The sequence below is a fragment of the Cajanus cajan genome, chromosome 1, assembly GCF_000230855.2.
Source record: "Cajanus cajan strain Asha chromosome 1, NIPB_CcT2T_4, whole genome shotgun sequence".
NCBI classification, from domain to species: domain Eukaryota; kingdom Viridiplantae; phylum Streptophyta; class Magnoliopsida; order Fabales; family Fabaceae; genus Cajanus; species Cajanus cajan.
Window position 1 is genome coordinate 9,790,835 of NC_138517.1, and position 25,508 is coordinate 9,816,342.

Consider the following 25,508-nt stretch of genomic DNA (forward strand, 5'->3'; position numbering starts at 1 on the left):
CCAATTTTATTTTTTAATATTTTGAAACATAATCAATTTTGAATTTAAACAAATATCACTTACAAAATTTTAGATTATCTCACAAAACTTTCCCATTTAACCGAGGAAAAATGATAAAAAGTAAAACAAACATGCTGTTACTCGTGTCACCAAAATGTTAAACCTAATATTTTACTACTAGTATAGAGTTACACTTAATTTAAAATAAAACAACATCCAGCATTTTCCTATGTAATTGTTCTACGATGCTTATCAAAATTAATAAATAAAAATATATGCTCGGGAATACTCTAGCTGTTAAAAATTCCAAAAGGAACAAATTCAACTTTTTTACCCATAATACCAAAACTTGAATTCCAAGCTATCATCACTACTTGATTTTGTACAAACATAGAATCTATTCATCTTCGAAGAAATCTCGATACTTTTTGAGATTCAATCCCCCCTTGTTCTTATTATTTATTGATGGGATTATTTATGATATTTATTTGAGAGGATATTTTATAAGACTTATTTTTTATTAGAAGGAACATAATCTAATTTTATTCATGAGTCTCTATTTATAGAAATTTTTTATTATATAAAATTAAATATTGATATTATCCTATTCTAAAAATAAGGAAACAAATCATAAAATAATCAAAACAGATTAAATCTAAATATTTAAAATATAAATAAAATATTCTTATCAAAATCTAATTTATTCTCCTAAAGATATTTAGGCATATTCTCAACACTCCTCCTTGATTGAATATCTTTATTACTTAATTTAAATTTGAATTTCAAAATCTGCCTTTTCTCTTTTTATTCTTTTTGTGATTTTTGTTGTAATCCTTCTTGAGTAGGACCACTTTAGCATTTGTCTTGAACTTCTCTTTTGAAGGTGGTTTTTCATCATCTTCATTCTTCTCTTGATCATCAAACTTCTTTTGAAAACATGCATCTTTGTGCTCTTCACTTGTATCTTCATTTATAATTGGCTCCTCCTTCTCCAAATTTAAAAGCAAAACTTTTGTCTTTCATATGAACATTGAACACTTCTTTGTTGTGTATATCTTTAATCACACACTTTTCATCTTTAAATAACACTTTATAGCCTCTGTTGAGATTATTTTATGGTATTTGTCTGACTTTATGATTCTTTTGCCACTATTAAATTTAATGAGAGAATTTGAAATACAAAGAATGAAGGAGAATGAGATAATCAAACAATGCTCAGACAAATTACATGCAATGCAAGTATTAGAACAAAGAAGGATCTATGGAGGGTTTATATTTAGCCAAATGAAAGAACAAAAATAGTGGCAAAAAATAAGACTGTTGAGGTTATTTTATGGTATTTGTCTGAGAAAATATTTTATGAAGGTTGTTTTTATAAGGTTATTACACAAGCATACTCCACAATGATGAGATATTGTCCGCTTTGAGCCTTAGCCCTCACGGTTTTGCTTTTGGTCATTATCCAAAAGGCCTCTTAATCATTGAAGTATGTTTGTATTATATTAGTTGTTATTTTTTGTCTTATTTTATCGATGTGAGACTTGTTTGTATCCCAACAATCCTCCCCTCAAATAAGGGACCTAACCTTTCATGCGGCGGAATCTGTCTTTATATATCACGTTATTTGTTATGAGTTATGAGGGGTTATGAAGTTATTGGTTGTCACCGAATCCAACCTGCGGCTCTGATACCACTGATGGAGTTATTTATGGTATTTGTTTGAGAGGATATTTTATAAGACTTATTTTTTATGAGAGGATTATAATCTAATTTTATTCATGAATATTTATTTATAGAGAAAATTTGTTATATAAAATAAAATATTAATATTATCCTATTTTAAAAATAAGGAAACAAATCCTAAAATAATCAAAACAGATTAAATCTAAATATTTGAAATATAAATAAAATATTTTTATCAAAATTTAATTTATTCTCCTAAAGATATTTAAGCATATTCCTAACATTTATCTACCCCTGCCTTTATTTTTATTTTCTTAAAAAATAAAATTTGAATCCCTTCATAAGTTCCCAAACATTAGTGGAAAACATAACATTGTGAATTACACCAATAGGACAAGGGCACCAAGAAACTTATCGATGATTCTTTTTCGACACTTATGTAGTTTGTTTACGTAGATTATGGAAAGAGAGAAGTAGGTGTAAAATAATGAGGAAACAAAATGAAAATTTTAATTTTTAGAAAATAAGAAAAGTGAGAGAAGAAAAAACATGTGAGACCTATGTTAAAATAAAATTTGCTCATCGGTGACGATATGTTGTTTAAAAGTTGCAAGAAATAATTGTGGGACCAATGAAAAAAATGAAATGACATTTTCACCCTTTTTTATTTGAGTTAAGTATATATGTTATTAGGTAAACGTATCTTCTACACACGTTTTATTCCTATTCTACTTCTTTCATATCTTAATCTTAATTTTAATATACATAAAGTGATGAAGATCTTCAACGTCTTTTTCGTTGCTCAAACAGTTTTTTTTTTTTGTTTTTTACTTTTGTGGTGTAATTATTAAAATTATATATCTAAGTGAGACTATTTTGTAACCATTTATGTCTTTTAAATTTAGGGTTTAAGGTTTAAGATTGCTATAACCCATATCATCTTTATTAAAAATAAAATAAAAATTAATATTAAGTAACAAGATTATCTTTATTAAAAATAAATAAAAATTAATATTAAGTAACAAGATTATGTTGATCTAATTGGTACCGTATTTAGTTATTGAGTGTGAAGGTCTTGAATTCAAATCTTAAGTTTGATAAAGGTCTTGAGTTCAAGTTTTGAATTTGATAAAAATATTATTATTTTTTATTATGATAAAAAGGTGTAATGGTCTATTAAATGTAGAGAAAATCAAGGTAATTAATAAAAGGATCTCCTTCGTATATAAACATAAATAAATCAGTTAAAAAAATTATAAACATGATTGCTACAAGGCATAATGCCACAAGTCTTGGTATGTAAAAATGTAGAAAAAAAAAATTAAAAATGGTCACTATGGGTCATAGTGCTATAGACCTTGGTCATGTAAAATATTTTTTATTTTTTAAAACATGGTTGTTATGGGCCATAGTGACTATAATGTCACTCATTCTATTTAAAGTAAGAAAAAAATTGAGATTAAATAATAAAAGTATGTTAGTCTAACTAGTATTGCAAATAGTCCTCGAGCGTGAAGGCCTCAAGTTTAAGTCTTGAATTTTATAAAAATATTATTTTTTATAACAATAAAAATGTATAATGGTTTACCAAATGTAAAAGAGACTAAGGTAGTTACTAAAAGGGTCTTTTTATATATTAGCATAAATAAAATAATTTAAAAAATTAAAAACATGATCACTGTAGGTTATAACACCACATGACTTGGTTACATAAGATATAAAAAAAAAACAAAAAAAAAAAACATGGTCGTTATGTCCTTTTGGCCCATAATGTCACTTGCTTTGATTGCTCTGTTCCATTAAGAGGGTGCCATGTGACCCAAAGTTGTAAAAATAAAAATAGAGATGATATAGACCATAACAATCTAATAAAAAAATGGGGTTGTTATAACTCATAGAGACTTTAAAAAAAATTAAAAAATCAATAAAAAATGGGATTGCTATAGACCGTAACGACCCCTTAAAAAATAAAATTTGTCATTGTAGTTGTAACTTATAACAACTAATAATATGTTACTACCGGTAGTACTCTTTTTTTATGACTTTCATGACTAAAAAAAAATTACATGTATCACGCAGATTGTTATGGCCCATAACGACATTGAATGAAATAATCTTAAATATGTAAATAGTTATAAAACAATTCCTTATAAATAGTTTCAAAAAACTACACCACAATGGTAAAAAAACCTCAAACTCAACATTATTATCCAACATTATGCCACCTTATTAACTCCCCTAGTATTAATTGAATTTGGAATCTACATTTAACTCACCCATTAATGTTATTTAAATTTTTCATGCAATTAATGCCTTTGGTAAAAAACACTTGAGTTCATTTATTGAATATAATATAATCCTTGGTCTATTAGAGAGTGATATTTTTCACACACAAACACGCGCGCACACAAACAAACACGAGCGCACACACACACATATATATCAAATTTTGTTAAAATTGAACAACAACTTGAAGGTAATCAAAGTGTTCATATTTTAGTATATTTTGAAATGTATATATTACGTCAATTTTGTTTTATGAGAATGAAGTATCAAATCATCTTAGATTAATATAAAATTTGATATATATGATCTAATAATAATGAACTTTCAATCTAATGGTTGAATTTTTAAAATTCACATTTAATATAAAGTTATTGAGCGGTGTAACACTTAGTAAAAGTTACACCGATGTCGTTTGAACCCTCTTCATATATATATATATATATATATTAGGGGTGGGTAGATGGACCCGGGTCCACGGACCGGTTCGTAAGTCCGCGAACTTTGCGGATAATAGACCTATTTTTTTCAAATCCATATGATTATGTTTAATTTTTAAGTCTAGTCTGTGAAATCCGTGGACTTGACGGCCGGATTTAATCCGTGGTCTCAAGGGCTAGTCCGCGGACTTCATTAATTAATATTTTTAGATATTAAGACTTTAATATTAGGTTGTGTATTTAATCATTTAAATTATTATGACATTAAAACTATGTGTTAGTTGGTATGTATTTGTCATTTAAATTATTTTTATGACATTTTGATGCTTTTATTATTGAAAGGTTGGTACTATTATATAAGTATTTGTAATTATTTTTATTTTAATATTTAGTATTTTAAACCATTCTAAATGTTGATAAATTTCAGTGTGATGAAATTTAGCATATAAATAAAAAAGATTTTTTTCTTCTAATTTTATGTACTTTTAATTTTTAAAAATTATTTTTGTGAATCATTATTTAGACCTGTGGACCGCTCTGTTATCCGCAAATTTTGACTGATCGAATATAGACTTGAAAAATAATTTCATTTATTTTACAGACCGAACTTATTTAATTCGTATAAAATACGAGTTTTACAAGTCAGATCGATCCGTATACCCACCCCTAACATATTATCGAATATATATATATATATATATATATATATATATATATATATATTCGATAATATGTTAACTTTAAATGATAATTATGTTATTTAATTGAGCTATTAAAAGTCACTATTATTTCAATGCATTAATGTAGTACTTTCTGGCAATTTATTTTTTTATTTATTTCACTTTCTTGTTCATTTTTTAAAAAATAAATGATGCTTCTTATTTTTCCTAACAATTCTTTAGACTTTATTTTCTCTCTCTTTATTCCTTCCTTTAGCATGAAATATAGTTCAACAAATCTCTTTTCCAACTTGAGCTCTTTCAACAACCAAAAACTATTTTACAAAGCATTGAGAATTGATAGTGATTCCAAAAAGAGAAAAAGACGATTTCAAGAATAGAAAATAAAGTTTCTTAGAGTACTTTCATATGCTAATAAAGTTGAATTTAAAGGAACTCATGCTTTCTTAACTTTCGTCCTATAACATTCTAGATTTTATGAGAAAAATAAAATAATTTGTTTTTAATAAAATTATACATGATCTTTATTGGATTAATTAATTGAGTTTCTAATATAAATATTGTAACATCCTGAATTTTCTACTAATACAATATTGATTATTATTTATTTTTATATAGTTATTTTAGTTAATTAAAGGGTTTTATAAAATATTTTAAAGGTTTGTAATAATTTAAATTATTTATGAAAATTTTTATAAAATTTTGTTTTTTTTTGCGCCGGAACGGGCTGTTCCAAAAGTGGAACGGGCCGTTCCAAACGAAGAAAATATATTATTTTTGAAGTAGCAGAACGGGCCATTCCAAAAGTGGAACGGACCGTTCCAAAGTAGTAAAAAGGTTCATTTGGGTTTTTTCAGAACGGGCCATTCCCAAAGGGAAACAGACCGTTCCAAGATTCTAAAAATGCCTAAAAAGTTAAGCTGAAAACGGGCCGTTCTAATAAAGGTCAATGTGTGTAAAAATGAACCCCACGGACCGTTCTGATTTTAGAACGGGCTGTTCTAATTTTTGAAAACGAACCGTTCTGATTTTGGAATGTGCCGTTCCAGTTGAAAATTTTACGTATATTCGAAGGGTCCAGAACGGGCCGTTCCGGATCCAGAACAGGCCGTTCTGGGTACTCCTGGATGCCTATAAATAAGAGGCAGGAGGTGAAAAAAATTATACTGACTCAGAAGGTGAAAATCTTAGAGAGAGAAAGAGAGAGAGAAGAGAGAGAGAGAGAAATAAAAAGAAAGAGAGAGAGAAAGTGATGGAATCATGCTTTGGAGTGCAAGAGGTGACATACTCAAAGATCTAAGAGGAGTTGGTTAGACATGAAGGTTTGGGCCAGTCAGGGCCCAATGGGCCTTATGGGCCTGGGAAGGCCCAAGTTGAACTTTTCATGGGCCATAGTTTGTTATAGCTATTTTCATATGTTTTGTATACATCATGTTAGTATAGGTATCATATATTTTGGTCTTGTATTTTGAACCACATAGAGTAGCATTTTAGGTTTTAGGCTAGTTGGGCCTAGTTTTGGGCTTCATGGGTCTTTGGGCTTTTGGTACCCAATATTGGGCTCATTTTCATTCTTGTAATTTTTCCTTTCCATTGTAATTGTTTGACCAATGTAATTAGGTTATTAGAATAGGAAAATACAAGGAATACTAAAGTATGCTAATTAGGTTAAACTAGGTTTAATTTGGAAGCCATTTAAGTTACATTTGAGTCACATGTTTTGCACCATTGGTGGCTGAACATGTGACACTCAAATTAACCCTAAATGACTCTCAAATCAGACCTAAATGCACCTTGGTACCTAAATTTTCGGACTTACACATGTGCACCAAAGTTTGAATTCAAATTTCAAATTTGAATTCAAACTTTAGGCGCCAATTTGTGTAGCTTTGGTTTAGGTGCCTATGTGCTTCATTTCCGTGCATACTTAAGTCCTCCCTTCACATTTTTGTATTCACTTTTGATCTTAATAGAAATTTGTGAGCCATTGGCCGAGTTTCCTCTCTCAAAAGTCCTTTAGAGTTCATCTTCAAAACCTTAGGATTTCACCTTAGAATCCTTCTCTTTGAAGTGTGCTCTCCATTGATGCTTGAGCTTGGATGCTTCCATCCAAGTCTAGACCTCATTCCACTTGTGTTCCTTCAACATTCCAGAGTTATCCATCTTCGGATTCAAGCTCCTTGAAGAAGATCCAAGCCTAGGTGAAGAATAGGAGAAGAACAACATTCACTCCTTCTATCTTCTCCATCATTTTTGGTATCAAGAGCAAGGTTCTTCAAGGAGATAAGTTCTCTTGTTTTTGTGTCCGTTTGTTTTGTTGTTTGTGTACTCTTGTTTGTCCTCTTGAGTTTTCAATTCGGATCTATTTGTTTTGAAGAAAATTGTTCCATAGATCCATTGTTTGATTGTTCTTGATTTCTTCCACAATCAACATGTTTAGGACCTATTAGCTTGTGCTTGTTTTGAGTTAATTTGAGTCTCTTCATTCCTTGTATGTGTCCGTGATTGGACCTCATGCATTGCATTTAGATTTTGGTTTTGAATCTATGTTTTGTCTTAGAAGTTTGTGTTTAGTCTTTATATGTTGCAAATTCCTTGAATAGCATGTTTAACCTAGCTTTATTTTGAATTTGTGTCTACATATTGCTCTCGGTTTTGCTTCTCTTTTGCCTACCTATATGTGCTTTTTCTTTTACCTTATTGTTTTCATAATTTGCTATTAGTCCTAGCAAGTTTCTTTAGAGTTAGGTTTCCATTGTGTTCTTAAGTTTTCAAATCACTTTCCATTGAAAATCTTATAAAATTTTTTGACTCAAAATTTCAAGTACTTAATTCTACTTCTAGTGCACTTTTTCTTGTGGATTCAATTTTTAAAAAAAATTAGAGGCTGAAAACAGAGATAAAACAGAGCCTAAAACAAAAGAAAAGACCTAAAGTTCAAAAAAAAAAGAGTTAAAAAGGAATCCAAACCAAAACCTAAAGACTAGTGCACTAGTTTCTCAAGTTTACTTGAATTTTTGACCTAATTTTTGTCTAACTTGTAGTCACGGTTTCTATAGCTTGGAATCTTAGAAAAATTTGAAACAAAAGGAAATATACTCTCTGGACTCTTAACTTGAATATAGAAAAAGAAAGAATTAAAAAAAATAGAGAAAGCATTTTAAAGTGAAAAAGCCGAGAGGTGTTCATTGATAAAAATTCATTTGATTCCTTGTTATTGTTTTGACTACTATTTGTTCTATACTTATCCAATTGCTTTCAAATTTTTTTTGTTTTGTTCATCTACTCTAGTACCTATCTAGGAACATTCCTAACTGAGTGCTAGCTTTATTTGGAGTCTTATTTTCCAGTTTTACTTGTTGAACCTCTTTGAGTCTTGTCATATATACATATTACTCTTAACTTTTGGTATAAGCTTTTCAAATTGTGCTTCTATTGCTTGTCTAGTTTTCTTTCAATAATTTCCCTGTGCTGGAAGTGGCCTCAAATCCTTGCTCAAGGATCAAGCATTGCTCAACAAAGAGTAGGAAAAGTTTGGACACTAAGACCTAAAAATTTGACCTAATTTAGTGACCAAAACTTCTCCTAAACTTCCTTCACTTGAGTGACCATTCCTTTCACCTTGTGAGGCAGCCACCATTAACCTCTTTGTTGTGTTTCTTTTGCAGGTCCAGTAGCATCATATTGAAGGATTAGTGGCGGATTAAACACTTGATTAAGTGTTGGAAAATTTGCACAACAATCCGTCACTAGTTGGTTGCTAAAGCCGCCACTTTATTGCTTTCCTAGACTAGTTTACATTTTTGCCAAATCTTTTGTATTTTAAACCAATTTGTAAAGCTTGGAGGGAGTATTAAGAAGCTGGTCAGGTATATCTAAATCCTTGTTAGCATCCTCACGTGTAGTGCTAGTGGAAGTGGCTTGGAAATTTCATATGTTTCAAGCTTCCACTTAGGGAACCCGACTAGTTACTTATCTTGATTCCTTTAAGTTCTTTGTCTTTTAATTGCTTTATTTGCTGCCTTGAAACGTCTAGACTTGTGTAGTTTTACTTGCTCACGTTTAGTTTAGTCTAAAAAACAAACAAATTGTGAAAAAACATTCAAAATTTTTGTGAAAAGTTTTGGGGAATTGGAAGTACCACAAAGGAGTTTAGTGATTTCCACTTGAAAAGGCTTGGTTATTAAGTGGCTCTTTGTAGCTCACCTCCCTTGATAGTGCAACTTGTACACTTAGACTTCCAAGTGTTATTTTCATTCCTAGAAAATACCAAAAATATTTTATAACTTTTTGCATAGCATATAAAATCTTATTGCTTAATCATGAGTCAACATTCTCAAAGTAGTAGTGACTTTGAATCTCCTAAAAGTTTTAAAAGAATTGTCAAGGAGGTTGAGGCACTAAAACTTTGGAAGCATGATGAAATACTTCAAAAACAAAAAGAAAAACTTGAAAAGGAAGTACAAATCATGGCTTTAGAACAAGAGATTCAAAAGATTAAGCAACGAGAAGAAAAACTTTTGAAAAGATTAAATAAAAATAAAAGTCCAAAAGGTTCTTCTAGGAGCTCAACCAAGAGCTCCAATGATTCTCAAAGTCAAAATAATGATGGTAGTATACAAATGGATGCTTACTATCAACCCCCACCTAGGAGAGTCATTAAAGAACACAAAGTGAGGGAATCAAGGGTTGATCTCCCTTACTTTCATGGAAAAGATAATGTGGACACCTACTTGGATTGGGAGATGAAAGTGGAGCAAATCTTCACTTGTCATCAAGTAGGTGAGGAAAGAAAAGTTCCTTTAGCCACCCTAGCTTTTCAAGGACAAGCCATGTATTGGTGGACATCCTTGGAAAGAGAGAGAAGACTTCACAATGATCCTCCCATCACTTATTGGAATGAGTTGAGGAGTGCTATGAGAAGAAGGCACATACCTTCTTATTATAGTAGGGAGCTTATGGATAAGCTCCAAAGACTCCAACAAAAGGGTATGAGTGTTGAGGAGTATAGATAAAAAATGGAGTTGTATCTCATGACGGCTGGGATAAGGGAAGAAGAAAGATTGACCATTGCTAGATTTCTAAGTGGTCTTAATTTTGACATAAGAGATAGAGTTGAGTTACTCCCTTATAGGGACCTTGATGATTTGGTCCAACTTTGTATAAGGGTGGAACAACAAAATTTAAGGAAAAATTCTTTAAAAGGAAAAACTCAAGCTAACTCTTATATCAATAATGATTACAAGAGGGAGGGTCAATATGACTCTTCTAAAAACTCTAGTAAGGGTCAAGAAAAAGAAAAAGAAAAAGAAAGTGATAAAAATAAAAATGTTGTCACTTCTAGTAGTAAAACTAGTGACATCAAATGCTTTAAATGTCTTGGGAGAGGCCATATAGCTTCTCAATGTCCAACTAAAAAGGTCATGATTTTGAGAGGACAAGACATTTATAGTAGATTTGATGAATCTAGTTCTACCACTTCAAGTGATAGTGAGACTAGTAAGGAAGACCCTCAAATTGAAAAGCTATATCCTGTTGATGGTGATCTTCTTATGGTCAAAAGGCTTCTTGGAAGTCAACCTTGTCCCACTTCACTATCACAAAGAGAGAACATCTTTCACACAAGATGTTTAGTTTCTAAAAAAACTTGTTCTCTCATTGTTGATAGTGGATCATGTTCTAATTGTTGTAGTACAAGGTTGGTTAACAAGTTAGCCCTTACCACCATTCCTCACCCTCACCCTTATAAACTTCATTGGCTCAATGAAGGTGAGGAATTGGAGGTGAATCAACAAGTGAAGGTCAAGTTTTCTATAGGGGATTATAAAGACAAAGTTTTATGTGATGTGATCCCTATGGAAGCTTGTCATATTTTGCTTGGTAGGCCATGGCAATTTGATAAACAAACTATACATGATGGCCTTACTAACAAAATAACTTTCACTCATAAAAATAAGGAAATTGTTTTTAATCCTTTAACACCACCCCAAGTGTTTGAGGATCAAAAGCAAATGAAAAGAAAAAGAAATAAAGGAAGAAAAGAAGGAAAGAGTGTGGAAGAAGGGGATTCCACTAAAACCTTTGTGACCAAGGAGAGTTATTTTATGACCAAACAAGACTTGAAAAGAACTCTCTTTATTCATAAAAGTTTTGACTCTTGTCCTAATGCTGCCACTTATCTTATAGTTGAGAATGAAAAACAAAATAAATTTCAAACCAAGAATTCTCAACTTAGAAATATAGTGAAGAAGGAGTGGACTATTCCTAGTGTTACTCCTTATACTACTTCCTTGATGGTGCACAAGAAAGGAAGTATTTCTTTAAATTTAATAAAGCACCCAATTTTCGGTTTACATTGTTTAGTAGATACAACTTGTAATAATCTATATTCTATGTTTAATCTTATGGGAAGTTCTTACTCTTTTGAACTTAATTTGTTTCCTTCCCTACAAGATAAATATAGCTTATATGATTATGAGTATCTAGTAAAAAATCAAATCCAAAATTGTCTAGGGCGTTTTCTAGTAATTTTTTCTTTATATTTTAGGAAAAGCCTAGGTTACCATTTAGGGTACTTTAGGCAAGATATAGTAGTGTTTAAAAATCATTCTTTTCATTGTTTTAGTTATAGTGTCCTTACATTTTTAGGGTTTACTTCTAGGTTATGCTTAGAAGAGGAGCCTATTTTTAGGGAGTCTAATTTTGATAGTTTATTTTTTCTTAGGCTAGATAGAAGGACTCCTCCTAGGATTTCTGAAAGTTTCATCTCTTATCCATTGTATGTTGTACATGTAGGTGTTGAGTTTTCTTCCATTCATCCTCGAGATTTGAGGACAAATCCTTTTCAAGAGGGAGGGATGATGGAATCATGCTTTGGAGTGCAAGAGGTGACATACTCAAAGATCCAAGAGGAGTTGGCTAGACATGAAGGTTTGGGCCAGTCAGGGTCCAATGGGCCTTATGGGCCTGGGAAGGCCCAAGTTGAACTTTTCATGGGCCATAGTTTGTTATAGCTATTTTCATATGTTTTGTATACATCATGTTAGTATAGGTATCATATATTTTGGTCTTGTATTTTGGACCACATAGATTAGCATTTTAGGTTTTAGGCTAGTTGGGCCTAGTTTTGGGCTTCATGGGCCTTTGGGCCTTTGGTACCCAATATTGGGCTCATTTTCATTCTTGTAATTTTTCCTTTCCATTGTAATTGTTTGACCAATGTAATTAGGTCATTAGAATAGGAAAATACAAGGAATACTAAAGTATGCTAATTAGGTTAAACTAGGTTTAATTTGGAAGCTATTTAAGTTACATTTGAGTCACATGTTTTGCACCATTGGTGGCTGAACATGTGACACTCAAATTAACCCTAAATGACTCTCAAATCAGACCTAAATGCACCTTGGTACCTAAATTTTCGGACTTACACATGTGCACCAAAGTTTGAATTCAAATTTCAAATTTGAATTCAAACTTTAGGCGCCAATTTGTGTAGCTTTGGTTTAGGTGCCTATGTGCTTCATTTCCGTGCATACTTAAGTCCTCCCTTCACATTTTTGTATTCACTTTTGATCTTAATAGAAATTTGTGAGCCATTGGCCGAGTTTCCTCTCTCAAAAGTCCTTTAGAGTTCATCTTCAAAACCTTAGGATTTCACCTTAGAATCCTTCTCTTTGAAGTGTGCTCTCCATTGATGCTTGAGCCTGGATGCTTCCATCCAAGTCTAGACCTCATTCCACTTGTGTTCCTTCAACATTCCAGAGTTCTCCATCTTCGGATTCAAGCTCCTTGAAGAAGATCCAAGCCTAGGTGAAGAATAGGAGAAGAACAACATTCACTCCTCCTATCTTCTCCATCAGAAAGGAAGAGGGAATCCAGAGGATGAGGTTTTGCTCAAGTTTCAGCTCCTACTTATCCAGGTAAGGGGGGAGTGAGAAATCTCGCTCGGGGGTGTGGGAATAATTGTTGGATAGTTTGATTGTCGGATTGACTCCCAATCCCTTGCCTGTTGCATGTTCCTAGAAACATGCAAAGTATTAATGTGTTCTGTTTTATTTTCTGTTTGCTCTTCTTTGTTCCTTGTTGAAAGTAATAAATGAATATGTAATTAATGTTAAAAATAAATAAGTTTTAATATGAATAAGAATGCTCTCTGTGGATTCCTGTGTGGACCTTATGAGGAGTATTTATGACATGACCATGTGAAATATGTATAAATGACATGAGACATAAGAATGGACTATTGAGACAAGTTATGATTATGAGAATATGAAAAATAATGACATGATGTACTAAATGAAATTCTGTAATAAGTCAAATGTTGAGTCAATGAAATAATGAATGTATGACATGCATCATATGCACATATAACTCCAGGTGTGTCGCTGAGGCCGCAACCAGTGATGCTAATAAGGTGTACCTTAGGGTTACTAGTGATGCTAACAAGGTGTACCTTAGGGTTACCAGTGATGCTAACAAGGTGTACCTTAGGGTCACCCACAACGTAACATGCTAGGTGTACCTTAGGGTCACCCACGACGTAACATGCTAACAAGGTGTACCTTAGGGTCACCCACGACATGCTAACAAGGTGTGCCTTAGGGTCACCAATGATGTAACCAGGTGTACCTTAGGGTCACCAGTGATGTAACTAGGTGTACCTTAGGGTCACCAGTGATGTAACTAGGTGTACCTTAGGGTCACCAGTGATGAAATGTGAAACTTCCTTATGGCGCCACATGCATGCATTTATGAGTCGAATCCATGACATCATTGCATGATAAATGAGTGTACATGTGATGTTGATTATGTATGTGTATTGTTTCCATGTGACTTATATATGTTGTTTGTGTGTGTGCTATCTAACCTTTATTTCTTCACCTAAAACTGAGTGAGATGTTTCTCACTCCCTTGTTGTTCTTGTATATGTTTAAATTATGTTGCAGGTGATCATCATCATGAGGATGTTGGTGATAAAGCTTAAGGCTTCAATTGGGCATGCTCTGATAGGATGTGACATCAGGCATAACTAGACTTAGTTTGGGATATTATTGTTTTTAAAAGCCTTAGTTTTCTTTTCTTTTGTAATTTTGAACGTTCTTGATAAAAGACCAAAATGTGCATCTTTGTCATATTATTTTTAGTACATGATTTGGAAGTTATAAATTAATTCCTAAATAGGAGGCACTGCCACTTTTGCTGGAATTTTTCTTTATATGATTTCTTGAGTTTTGAAACTTACATGTTAATTTTTTATGATTTATGAGTTACGAATGTGAATCTTCTACTTTATGATATTTGAGACAATTATTTTATCCATAAAAAATTTTATTTACTCAAAGAAAGAATTTTTTTTATTATTATTTACATTTATTGTGTATTAATGTTGGGGTAGAAAGTGTCACAAATATTATTTTTATTAATTAATAAAATAAAAGAAGGGGTGAAAAGGAAGAATAGTTTGAGTTAAATTATAACGTATAAACTTTTAAAGACATTACAACATTAAGAATGAAGGAATTTATGTTGGACATAATATTAAGACTTCTTTTTTTTTTCCTATCTTTTTATAGTATATTTCTTTATTATTATTAAAAATATTTTTAAATAAATTTTTTTATTTATCAAAATTATAATAACAATCCTAAAATTTAAATATAATTTTCCGGTATGTCAAACTTAGTGACTCTTGAGGAAGCATTAAAGAAATAGAACCAATATTAGCATTGTTAGTAGTTGAGAGGAAATATTTGAGCATCTCCATCAATTCAATGGTTGATCCTTAACTTGATTGATTGGGTGGTCCAATCAGTCTCCCAATTGCTAGCTAGAACAATTCCCTTTTATGTACCCACCAGATACGTTGTCAGGAAAAACTCAATATTACAGCTACAAGTTACAACAAAGCACCATGGAATTGGAGAGAGAAATTATGCACACAAGATTAAAAAATAAAGTGTGCTAAGAAATCCCAAGAGAAGTGAGTCATCATGCCTTCAAGATTTCTCAAATCTCATGATTGCTATATGCCATCTAAATGTTTGATAATTAATTAAAATAAAAATATAAGATGGATCCATTTTTTTCTTCTTCTGTTTTTAATGGCTTTGTTATAGATTTCTATTTTTATTTTTTTACGAGTGAGAGTTGGTAGAACTTGGTATGTTTGATTTTAAAAAAACCAATGAAATGGCAAAAAAAAAAATGAAAAATAAGATTTTGTAAGATATTTGGTACAAATGAAAAATGAAAAGAGAGAAAGTTAAATATGTATACAAACGTGACATAAATATCTATATTAAGAGAGAGAAATACATAAAATTAAAACTATTTTAGTCACTTAATATATAGAGAAGTTTCTCTCCTTTTCTTTTCATTTTGGGAGGAAAGCTAATTTGTATGGGTTTCATGCATACCAAACAAAGCATTAAAGATACCGAAATATCATGGAGGAATGTATCATCAATGACGCGATATAGTTATTAAGAAAAATGTTAATAATATAACTTTTAAAATATTCTTTTTAATTAGTTAAATTTTATTGAAAAGTATAGAATTTGGTGAATTTTAAATCCTATTTAATGATTATATCTCTCATTGTTTTGTAGTTTTTAATAAATTTTAATAAATAAAAGTGAATGTGTTAAAATAAGTGTGTTAGAAAGTATATTGATAGCATTTTTCATAGATACTTCATTAAAAGTTAAAAGATTACTGTAAAAACCTAAACCACTAATAACTATGATTTAATGACTCATTTATTTTTTTTATGTTTGCCCATATTGCAACATATTTAATTATACAAGCATATTTATTTATTTAATCCATTTTATCTTATTCAAACGAATACATAAATTTTTTAAAAGGAAAATTAAATAAAAGAAAATAAAGTTTAGAATAAATGATACAAAATCACTCTCTTGTAATTTTTTTTACGATCTATTTGAATTATCATCCTACGATCTAGATAGTAGGAAAATTATTTTTATTTATATACTTACTTTTCTTATAACATATTACACTTTAGCTTCATACAATGAGTGAAAACATAAAAGCAAATGGAGTCACATGATTGGTGGGAGGAAGGGAAAAAGTTAATTATTATAAGTCTTTCTAGGATGTATGGTTCTTCTCGTTGAGAAAAGAGTGAGTATTAAAGATGATATTCTCTAACCACTATAAATGTCACAACATTGTTGACAATATCTGAATTTCAATTGATTCAAAAGAAAACAACTTGAATTACCATGGAAAAAGATTTTGGCATATTTGATGCATCCATCTATTTAAATTTACAATCCATTTTATTTCAAAAAAAAAAAAAACATAAAAAAGTGAGAATAAATATCATATAAATCGATAAAAAAATATAATCATACTTTGTAGTGACTAATATATACCAAAATTTTAATTTTATTTTAAATTAGATTTTAACAAGCTTTGTAGTGACTAGTAAGAATAAATGAGTTTTACCATAATATAATAATACAAAGTTCATCTACTTGATTGAATTCATATTCATTTAAATTTTCAAGATCAAAACCTCTATCTACAACTTATGTCTTTATCAAAGTATTCAAATCTTTATTACTTAGAGTTGGTAGAGAAACATAATTTAATATAATCTTAAATGCATAACCAAAATTTAATATAATCTTAAATGCATAACCAATCTATATAGTATAATATAATTTAAGAAATAATCTAACTAAACTTGGTATTATTTTGGAAACAAAATTTTAAATAAAACATTTGTAAATTAGAAAATAATATACTAAAATGAATTAAAGACACAAACAACATATATAAGATGTTAAAAAAAAAATTAAACAATGTATTAACATTTGTTAGATAACATAAAAGAGACATTTTACTAAACAACTATGATTGTATATATTCTTTTTAAGATCATAATAGATATTTTTTTTCCTATCTTAATAACTTGAGAGGCAATAAAAAATTGTAAAAGTAAAGCTTAATGGTATTTTGGAATTCTTAAAAGATAACGTGTTGAATTTGTTTTGAAACGTTCACATTTTACTTTCTCTAAGGCAACACTTCTTCTCACTCACATGGAGAATTTTCCAACCTTGAATATGATTCTCTAACAATAGTCTATTTATAGACACCTTGTAATAATTGCTCAAAATTAACTTTTAATTTCCAATTACTCATACTTCATTCATTTATAATTTTTAGTTTCTTTCCAACTAAATTCTTTTTCTTATATGTTTTCTATCCTATCACCTCATATACTAACCTGACTATGGTGTACACACTATGAATTTTTATGATTAAATTAGAATTTTAATTAAATCAATGTATTATTATTTTAAATAATTATAATTAAAAGATTAAAAACTATATTGTTATTTCTTTATTTATTCTTCTTATTAACACTAACGTATTTAAATTAAATGTTTTAAGAAATGCTAACAGGAAAAAATATTTATTATTAGAAAAATATAACTGGAATATATATATAAAGAGACATAAAAGAATTACTTGTATACTACTAAAATATATAGATATTTTAAATATAAAGACAAAAACATAATATGATGAGATAAAATATAGACATCAAATAATTAATTAAGCCTAAATTTACCTCATTACAACTACTCAACAAACATAAATGTGAGAAGACAAATACACTAGCAATTAATAAACTATACCTTTTGTGATCTACTACTAATTAGGAGATATTTTGTCGAGTTTTTTCAACAAGCATCTCTTGGAGGCCAGTGTGAATGTTGAATATATACTCTCACACACATGAATATGAATTTCACAAAATTGTAACAAGAAATAAATAGATTATCTTAAAGTGCTACTCTTCACAGACTACAAAAGTGGTCTTCTCCAATTCAATCCTTTTCTTTGGAGATGCTACGCAGCACATAAATTCTCTTTCTCTGAACTACTTGTCTCCATCTTCCTTTCAAGGCCCACTTTTCTACATTGACAATTCCACATGAATATACCCTTTGTCCCATTTGCCACCATGTTCAAGAATACTTCACAACAACCCTAAAGAGGAATCTAGAATGTGAGAATAAATTTGCATAAGTTATAGTTACCTACATTTTTTTTTTGCCTTATTCTAAATTCCTTTTCAGTTCACATTAGGCCATTTTTGTTTTCTTTGCTAATTTACCCCCCAAAGTGAACGAACAAGAATCATTATTGCCAAGTGACAAGTGACCAGCACCAAAATAGTATTTCCAATTATTTTTCTTTCTGCCATGTACATATACTCATATTATTTTGTTTGATGCAAATTAATGACTATTTTTTAATAAACAATTATATTCACGCAATTATCATCCACAATTTACGACTCATCACCAACGCAGTTGTGTATAATAATTGTACACAGGCAACATCATTTTATTGTTCCATGCAGGAACAATCAGCTACCAAATTTATGACATGCATGAAACTATGAATAACACAAGAAAATGTGATTTTTTTATTCAATAACTCAAACGATCGAAATAAATAGTGGTGTTAGATGGATATATTTACTTTCATAATAGCTCCAAAAAACTTACCTGTGTGTGAATGCTAGAGGACAAAAATAAAGGCTTTCTCTACCAACTCTAAGTAATCTCTAGTGTATTTATATTTTATATGAATTGATTAATTAAGACCATTTGGTGCTAGCCATTCTATATGTTACCAACCAACTTCTGATCACCACTTCTAGTTGCTGCAGTGGCGAAACCCAAATAGTTACTTCTACCAATATGTTAAATTAATTACTCCATTTTAACCTATTTTACAACTCTCTCTCTCACAGTTGGTATAATTTTTTTTTACACCGTTAATCACTTATAAATTGCTGTCGATATGATTTTTAAAATAATTATTATAAAATTTAGGAAATTTTATAAAATGTAATTTTTTATTGATACACACTATAAGAATATTGTTATATATTGACATGCATTTTATGACGACACAAAAATTATTACTGAAAATTATTTTTATTTATACAATAAATACAGTATATATTAATATATTATTAATTAAAAGTGAAAGTATGTACTATAGTAACACATAAAATATGTTATTAAATTTCATTCAAAATTAATGTGTAATTATATGTCAAATAAATATATATTTACATATATATTATATTTTATAGTAATACTTTTTATCTCACAGTATATAACTTTTTTGTATTGACACTAAAAATTACTTTACAATGCTGGGATACATGTTATTTCTCTCTCGATATAATGATGATTAGTGAATTGAAATACGTGGTCTTAATTGGTTTATTAGGACAAATGTGACATGATAAAAATATCAAAGAAGTCTCTCTCTATTAGTGTTGGTGATCAACATATATATATATATATCCTTGTCATCCCACTTATGCATATTAATATACCAGGTTGTAACAGTGAATCATAACGAATGGAGGAGAATTAATTATTCATTTGTGTGAGTATACTAGCTAGTTGAGTTTGTAAGCACCAATGGTTGTGAATGAAGATGGCACCCACACACCCACTCTTTGTGTTGGTATTTAATGGTGCTAATTCTAAAAGGTGGACTGGTACCCTTTCAAAAAGTTGAATTAGGGGCCAAATCACGTAATGGAGTGATGTGTGTATATTTATATATTATTATAATCTACTTAGGTGATATCACTTATTTATTATTAAAAAAATATAATTTCAGATATTAAATTTTAGGTCAAACTATTCGGTTGATCTCTAAATTATTTGAATTTTTTAAAAATAAATATCTAAATTACATTTTATTTTGCATATAGACTTATTTTATTGTTGATGAATTTTTTAATTTGTGATTGTATCATGAGCTTATTTTCATATTGTTGATGGACTTATTAAGTACATATAGTCTATTGAATATTTTAATGTTTAATTTATTACTGATTTTATAATATTTTTCTTCTTTTTAATTATATTTTGATCATAAATTTTGAAAAAGAAAATCAAGACAAATAAAATAAAAAAATTATAACTTTTTAATAAGTTGATATGTCAACCAAATTTAACTTGTAACTTATCATAGACTGGATTAGATTGATATTTTCAATCTAATAAGAAAATGATGAGTTTAGTCCAACCAACCCTTTTTTCAATGAATTGAGGAGAGGTCGTGTTGAATTGAGTTAAGTTGTTAATTTAAAATCTCTAATTAGAAAGATAGAATTTACTAAAGTAAGTTAATCATGTTTTTTTTTATAGAAATTAGTCATCAATAAAATTAGTAAATATTTCACAATAATAATATAATAAGTGATTATCAAAATAAAATAATATTATTGTAGTAAAAATGAAAAATAAAAATTCAAACACTTCATAAAACAATTAATGGTCGAATTTAAACTAGCACACACCTTATAATTTTCATGTTCATACTAAATTAAGAAAGGACTTGGAATCTCTAATATCAAGCAATGTCTTTTGAATCTCTATTATATGCGAAACATCACATTGAATTGTGTAACCATTTCTCTCCTATAATGGCATTGAGACTATTAAGTTAATGACACATGATAATAACACTTTATCAATAAACACTTTAGCTTCAATCACTTGAAAACATAAGACTTGTTTCCCAATTTTAAGGTTATAACAATGCATACACATATTTTTTTAAACTACAATTAGTCTTATTTTTTCTAATTTAGTTACAAATCCAATTATCTAATACCAATAATCCATTGGTTTGAATAGTTATGGGTTCAATTTTAAAGAGTTTGAGTTTTTCTTTTTTTATGAAAAAATATAGTTAAAAAATAAAATTCTATTAAAAATGTTCACATAAAAACTAGTCATCAACAAAATTAATAGATATTTCATATTAATAATATAATTAAAAAAATTGAATAACCCAACAAATGTATTGAGCAATTCTTTTGATAACTAGCGAATAAAATAGTATCACATTACAAAAACCCGACATTAAATTCTAAAGCATATTCTATAAACTCATGTACTATAATTGATTTAAGAGAAATATCCCAGCTATTTTATTTTTTAATTTTTTTTATGTGTGTTTGCATCTAAACCCTATTTCAAAATTTGAAAGTGGTTTCTTAGAAGAAATCAAAAGCAACTTATAACTCAGGTGAGCTTTTTTACCCAACTACTAAGGCATAATATTGTTCCCTTCGTTTACTTCTATAAACCATGAAATTGGAAGGATTGGAGGTTAGAGACAGGAACAGTAATCAATCGAGGAGGGGTGGGAATAAAACGGGTGTCTTATGAAGTTTCTTACTCTCAATGTCCGAGGTTTAGGGGGGAGGCTTAAGAAGTGGGAGGTGAGGAAGTTGATAAAGGTTCACAAACCGTGGTTGTTTTGTATTCAAGAGACAAAAATGGAGGTTGTGTCTAGGAGGCTGTGTGAGTCGTTGTGGAGTCACGAAGATGTGGGGTGGTTTTCGAAGCCGGCGGTGGGGCATTCTGGAGGTCTCTTAATTTTGTAGGATAAGTCTAAATTTGTGCTCTCTGAATTCTTCATGGGAACTCATTATATTGGTGTGGTTGGTTGTTTGGTAGGTGAAAGCCAGAAGGTGTCAGTGGTGAATGTGTATGCTCCGTGTGATCTAGAAGGCAAGAAAGGATGCTGGCGTGAGTTAATTCAGGAGATCGAGGCTAGAGGGGGGATCGGTGGTGTGTGGTGGGAGATTTTAATGCCATAAGATGTGAGGAGGAGAGGAAAGGGGTTCGGGGTTTCGATAAAAGGGAGGAGATGCGGTTATTCTCAGATTTTGTCAATTCTTCAGGATTGTTAGATCTACAAATGTTTGGGAGACAATTTACTTGGTTTAGAAATGATGGCAAAACTATGAGTAGATTGGACTGGTATCTTGTTTTTGTGGATTTTGCATCGTCACGGGAAGGGTTGAAAAAATGGGGTCTTCCTAGAGGCATGTCAGATCACTGTCCTGTGTTACTTAAGACAGGTGTATCAGAGTGGGGACCTAAGCCGTTTCGAGTCCTCAACTGTTGGTTCGACGACATTCGATTTAAGCCTTTTGTGGAAGATGCCTGGGGGAGAATGGAGATTAGGGGGAAGAAGTGTTTTGTGTTGAAGGAAAAATTGAAAGAGTTAAAAAAGCGTTTAAAAATATGGAATAAGGAGGAGTTTGGGGATATTAACAAGAATATTGAATTGCTACATGAGGAAATTCACAATCTTGAGTCAAAGGAAGAAGAGGCAGGTTTAGAGGAGGAAGAATTGTCCCACCTAAATCTAAAAAAGGGGGAATTACAAAAATGGGTAAGCCATCAATGCTCTATTTTGCACCAAAAATCGAGGGTGCAGTGGCTTCGGGAAGGGGATGTTAATTCGAAATATTTTCATCGGTCTATTTCCCGGCGTAGGAAAAGCAATGAAATTCGATGTTTAGATTTTGATGGGGAACTAGTGGAAGAAAAGACTCATATGCATCGAAAGGTGAAGGATTTTTTTGAAAGGCATTTTCGGGAATCAAATAAAGCGAGGCCGAGGTTGGGGGAGTGGCGGTTTTCTTCATTGTCAGAAGGGGAGAGGTTTTTTTTGGAAACACCTTTTTCAGAGACAGAGATTAAGGAAGCAGTATGGAGTTGTGATGGTAACAAATGCCCAGGCCCGGACGGCTTTAATTTACGTTTTATCAAGGAATTCTGAGATACTCTAAAAGAGGATTTTGTGGGTTTCTTTGATGAATTTTTCGTTAATGGTAAGCTGGTTAAAGGAGTCAATAACTCTTTCATTACTTTGATTCCAAAAAATGACAATCCCCAGGGTTTAGGTGATTACCGCCCAATATCCTTGATTGGTAGTGTTTATAAGGTTCTTACCAAGGTTTTGGCCAATAGGATGAGTAGAGTGATGCCAACTATAATTTCTGGATCACAGTCAGCTTTTGTGAAAGGTAGGCAGATTTTGGATGGGGTTTTAATAGCAAATGAGGTAGTGGAAGAGGCTCGGCGGTTGAGAAGAGCCTTGGTGTGTTTTAAGGTGGACTTCGAGAAGGCCTACGACTCGGTAAATTGGGAGTATCTTTGGGATGTAATGGGGAAGATGGGTTTTGGACCTACATGGGTGAGTTGGATGCGAGAATGTGTGTGTTTGACAAAATCGTATGTTCTAATCAATGGTAGCCCAACTGAGGAATTCAATGTAGGAAGAGGATTAAGACAAGGGGACCCACTTTCTCCTTTTTTATTCTTGATTGCTGCAGAAGGGCTTAATCAAATGGTCCAGTTGGCGGTCTCTTTGGAAGAGTTTCATAGTAGGCAAGGACAAGATTCAGATTTCCCATCTTCAATTTGCAGATGATACGTTGCTGCTGACTCAAGGGGATTGGAGGTCTTTAGAAACTATTAAGGCAATATTACAAAATTTTGAATTGGTATCAGGCCTTAAGGTGAATTTCAGCAAGAGTAATTTGATAGGTATGAATATGCCGGATTAGTGGTTAGAGCAAGGGGCGAACTTGTTGAATTGTAGACGAGGAGCTTTTCCTTTTAAATATTTAGGGCTTCCCGTTGGAGATCATCCTGCAAGAGGAGCTATGTGGCAGGTGATAGTGGAGGTGGTTCAAAAAAGGTTGGCTTTGTGGGAGAACAAGTACATTTCCCTAGCTGGCAGAGTGATACTTCTAAAATCGGTTTTGTCAGCCTTGCCTACCTATTTCTTATCCTTCTACAAAGCGCCAACAGGTATTCTCTCCAGAATAGAGTCTATCTTTAAAAGTTTCCTTTGGGGGGGGGGAAAGAAAGACCATAGGAAAATTCATTGGTTGTCTTGGGAAAGGGTGTGTAGAAGTAAGGAGGAAGGGGGTCTTGGTCTGTGTGATTTATGTAAATTTAATTTGGCCTTGCTAGGCAAGTGGAAATGGAGGATGCTAACGGAACCTGATAGTCAATGGGTGAGAGTGCTCAATTCAAAATATGCAAAGGAAGACGGTTCATGGGTAGTGGAAGGTCGGACTTGCTCCAAATGGTGGGTGGATATGCAGTCAGTTGTGGATGCGGTTCACGGATGTTCTGGATGGTGGAACCAACATGTACGCCATTTACTGGGAAATGGTAAGCAGACTCGCTTTTGGCATGACAGGTGGATCGGTGAAACTCGTTTTTGTGATGAGTTTAGTCGCCTTTATGAAATCTCGTTAAACAAAAATGACTCGGTAGAAGGAATGTATGAGGGTGGTTCAAAGTGGCGGTGGAGTTGGAGGCGCCCACTTTTTGCATGGGAAGAGGAAAAGCTGGTTGAGTTGGCTAATAAGTTGGCCTCGGTAGTTTTGACAGAGGCTCACCCAGATGAATGGCGTTGGTTAGCCGAAAGGTCAGGGAAATATTCGGTGGCATCTGCTTATAAGATTTTAGCAAAGTCAAACCATGTTCAAGTGGACACTTTTTATGATACGATATGGGCCAAATGTATCCCTCCTAAGGTTCAAGTTTTAGTGTGGCAGTTGGAAGCGGACAGGTTACCTACCCGGGATAACCTCCTTTTGAGAGGGGTTAATCTAGAAGGACAAAATGGTTGTGTTTTTTGCGAAGAAGACTCGGAGTCCAGCAAACATTTGTTCCTCTTGTGCCCAAAGGCTTATGCTGTTTGGGTCAGATTATACGCTTGGTGGGGAGTGTCAGGGGTGCTTATCAACGAACTTAGGAGTTTTTGTCATCAATATATGGGATTGGTGAGTGGCAGTAAGGGTATTAAGTGAGTTTGGTCCTTTGTTTGGTTTGCAGGTATATGGCAGTTATGGAAGGCTCGAAATGAGAACATTTTCAAAGACAAACTCTTTAAGGTAGAAGAGATCGTGTTCATGGCACAGTTGAGATCATGGGAGTGGTGTACGACTGCTAGAATGGTGTATTTTTCTTTTCCAGAATGGTTGATGAACCCATTGTCCTGTGCAAGTATCCCTTAAATTTGTTTTTTCTTATTTTTAGGTCATCTTATTTTTAATTATGACTTGCACTTCTTGTGCACAATTTTCTTGGAATTAATAAATTCTTGGCTTATAAAAAAAAAACCATGAAATATTCATCGACCAATTAATTAACCCGGAAACACACTTTGTTTATTCTAATTAAATTCATGTAATATAATTGAGTAGTCTTTTATGTTACATATATATTTATACTCGATTATTTTCAAAAGGGAGACAAAAGAACTTCAACGAATATCTTGTAATGTCGGATAGTGAATATCATGCTGTCACTCTGCAACAAAACAAGCTAATCACTCGTCGAGACATTATTCCTAATAAGAAGATCAACAATATTTGATGAATGACCTATGATTGCCAAACACAAAAACACAACGTGCTATGGGTTAAAAGATGTTTTAGAGTTTGTTTTGTAAGCAAATTTTGTGGCTCATAGTTTATTTAGAGCAACAAAATCTTATATTTGTGCCCATCACTTTAATGATA

At 31.4% G+C, this 25,508-nt stretch overlaps 1 protein-coding gene across 1 annotated transcript; it reads left to right on the forward strand.

Annotated features, from left to right (window-relative positions):
• Positions 1-21,823: 21,823 nt before the first annotated feature.
• On the forward strand, positions 21,824-24,882 carry LOC145958178 (uncharacterized). Its single transcript, XM_083074748.1, has 6 exons — positions 21,824-22,672; positions 22,862-23,161; positions 23,301-23,514; positions 23,599-23,781; positions 23,947-24,767; positions 24,820-24,882. Exons 1-6 carry the CDS (start codon positions 21,824-21,826, stop codon positions 24,880-24,882), a joined length of 2,430 nt encoding a protein of 809 aa, XP_082930874.1.
• Positions 24,883-25,508: the final 626 nt, after the last annotated feature.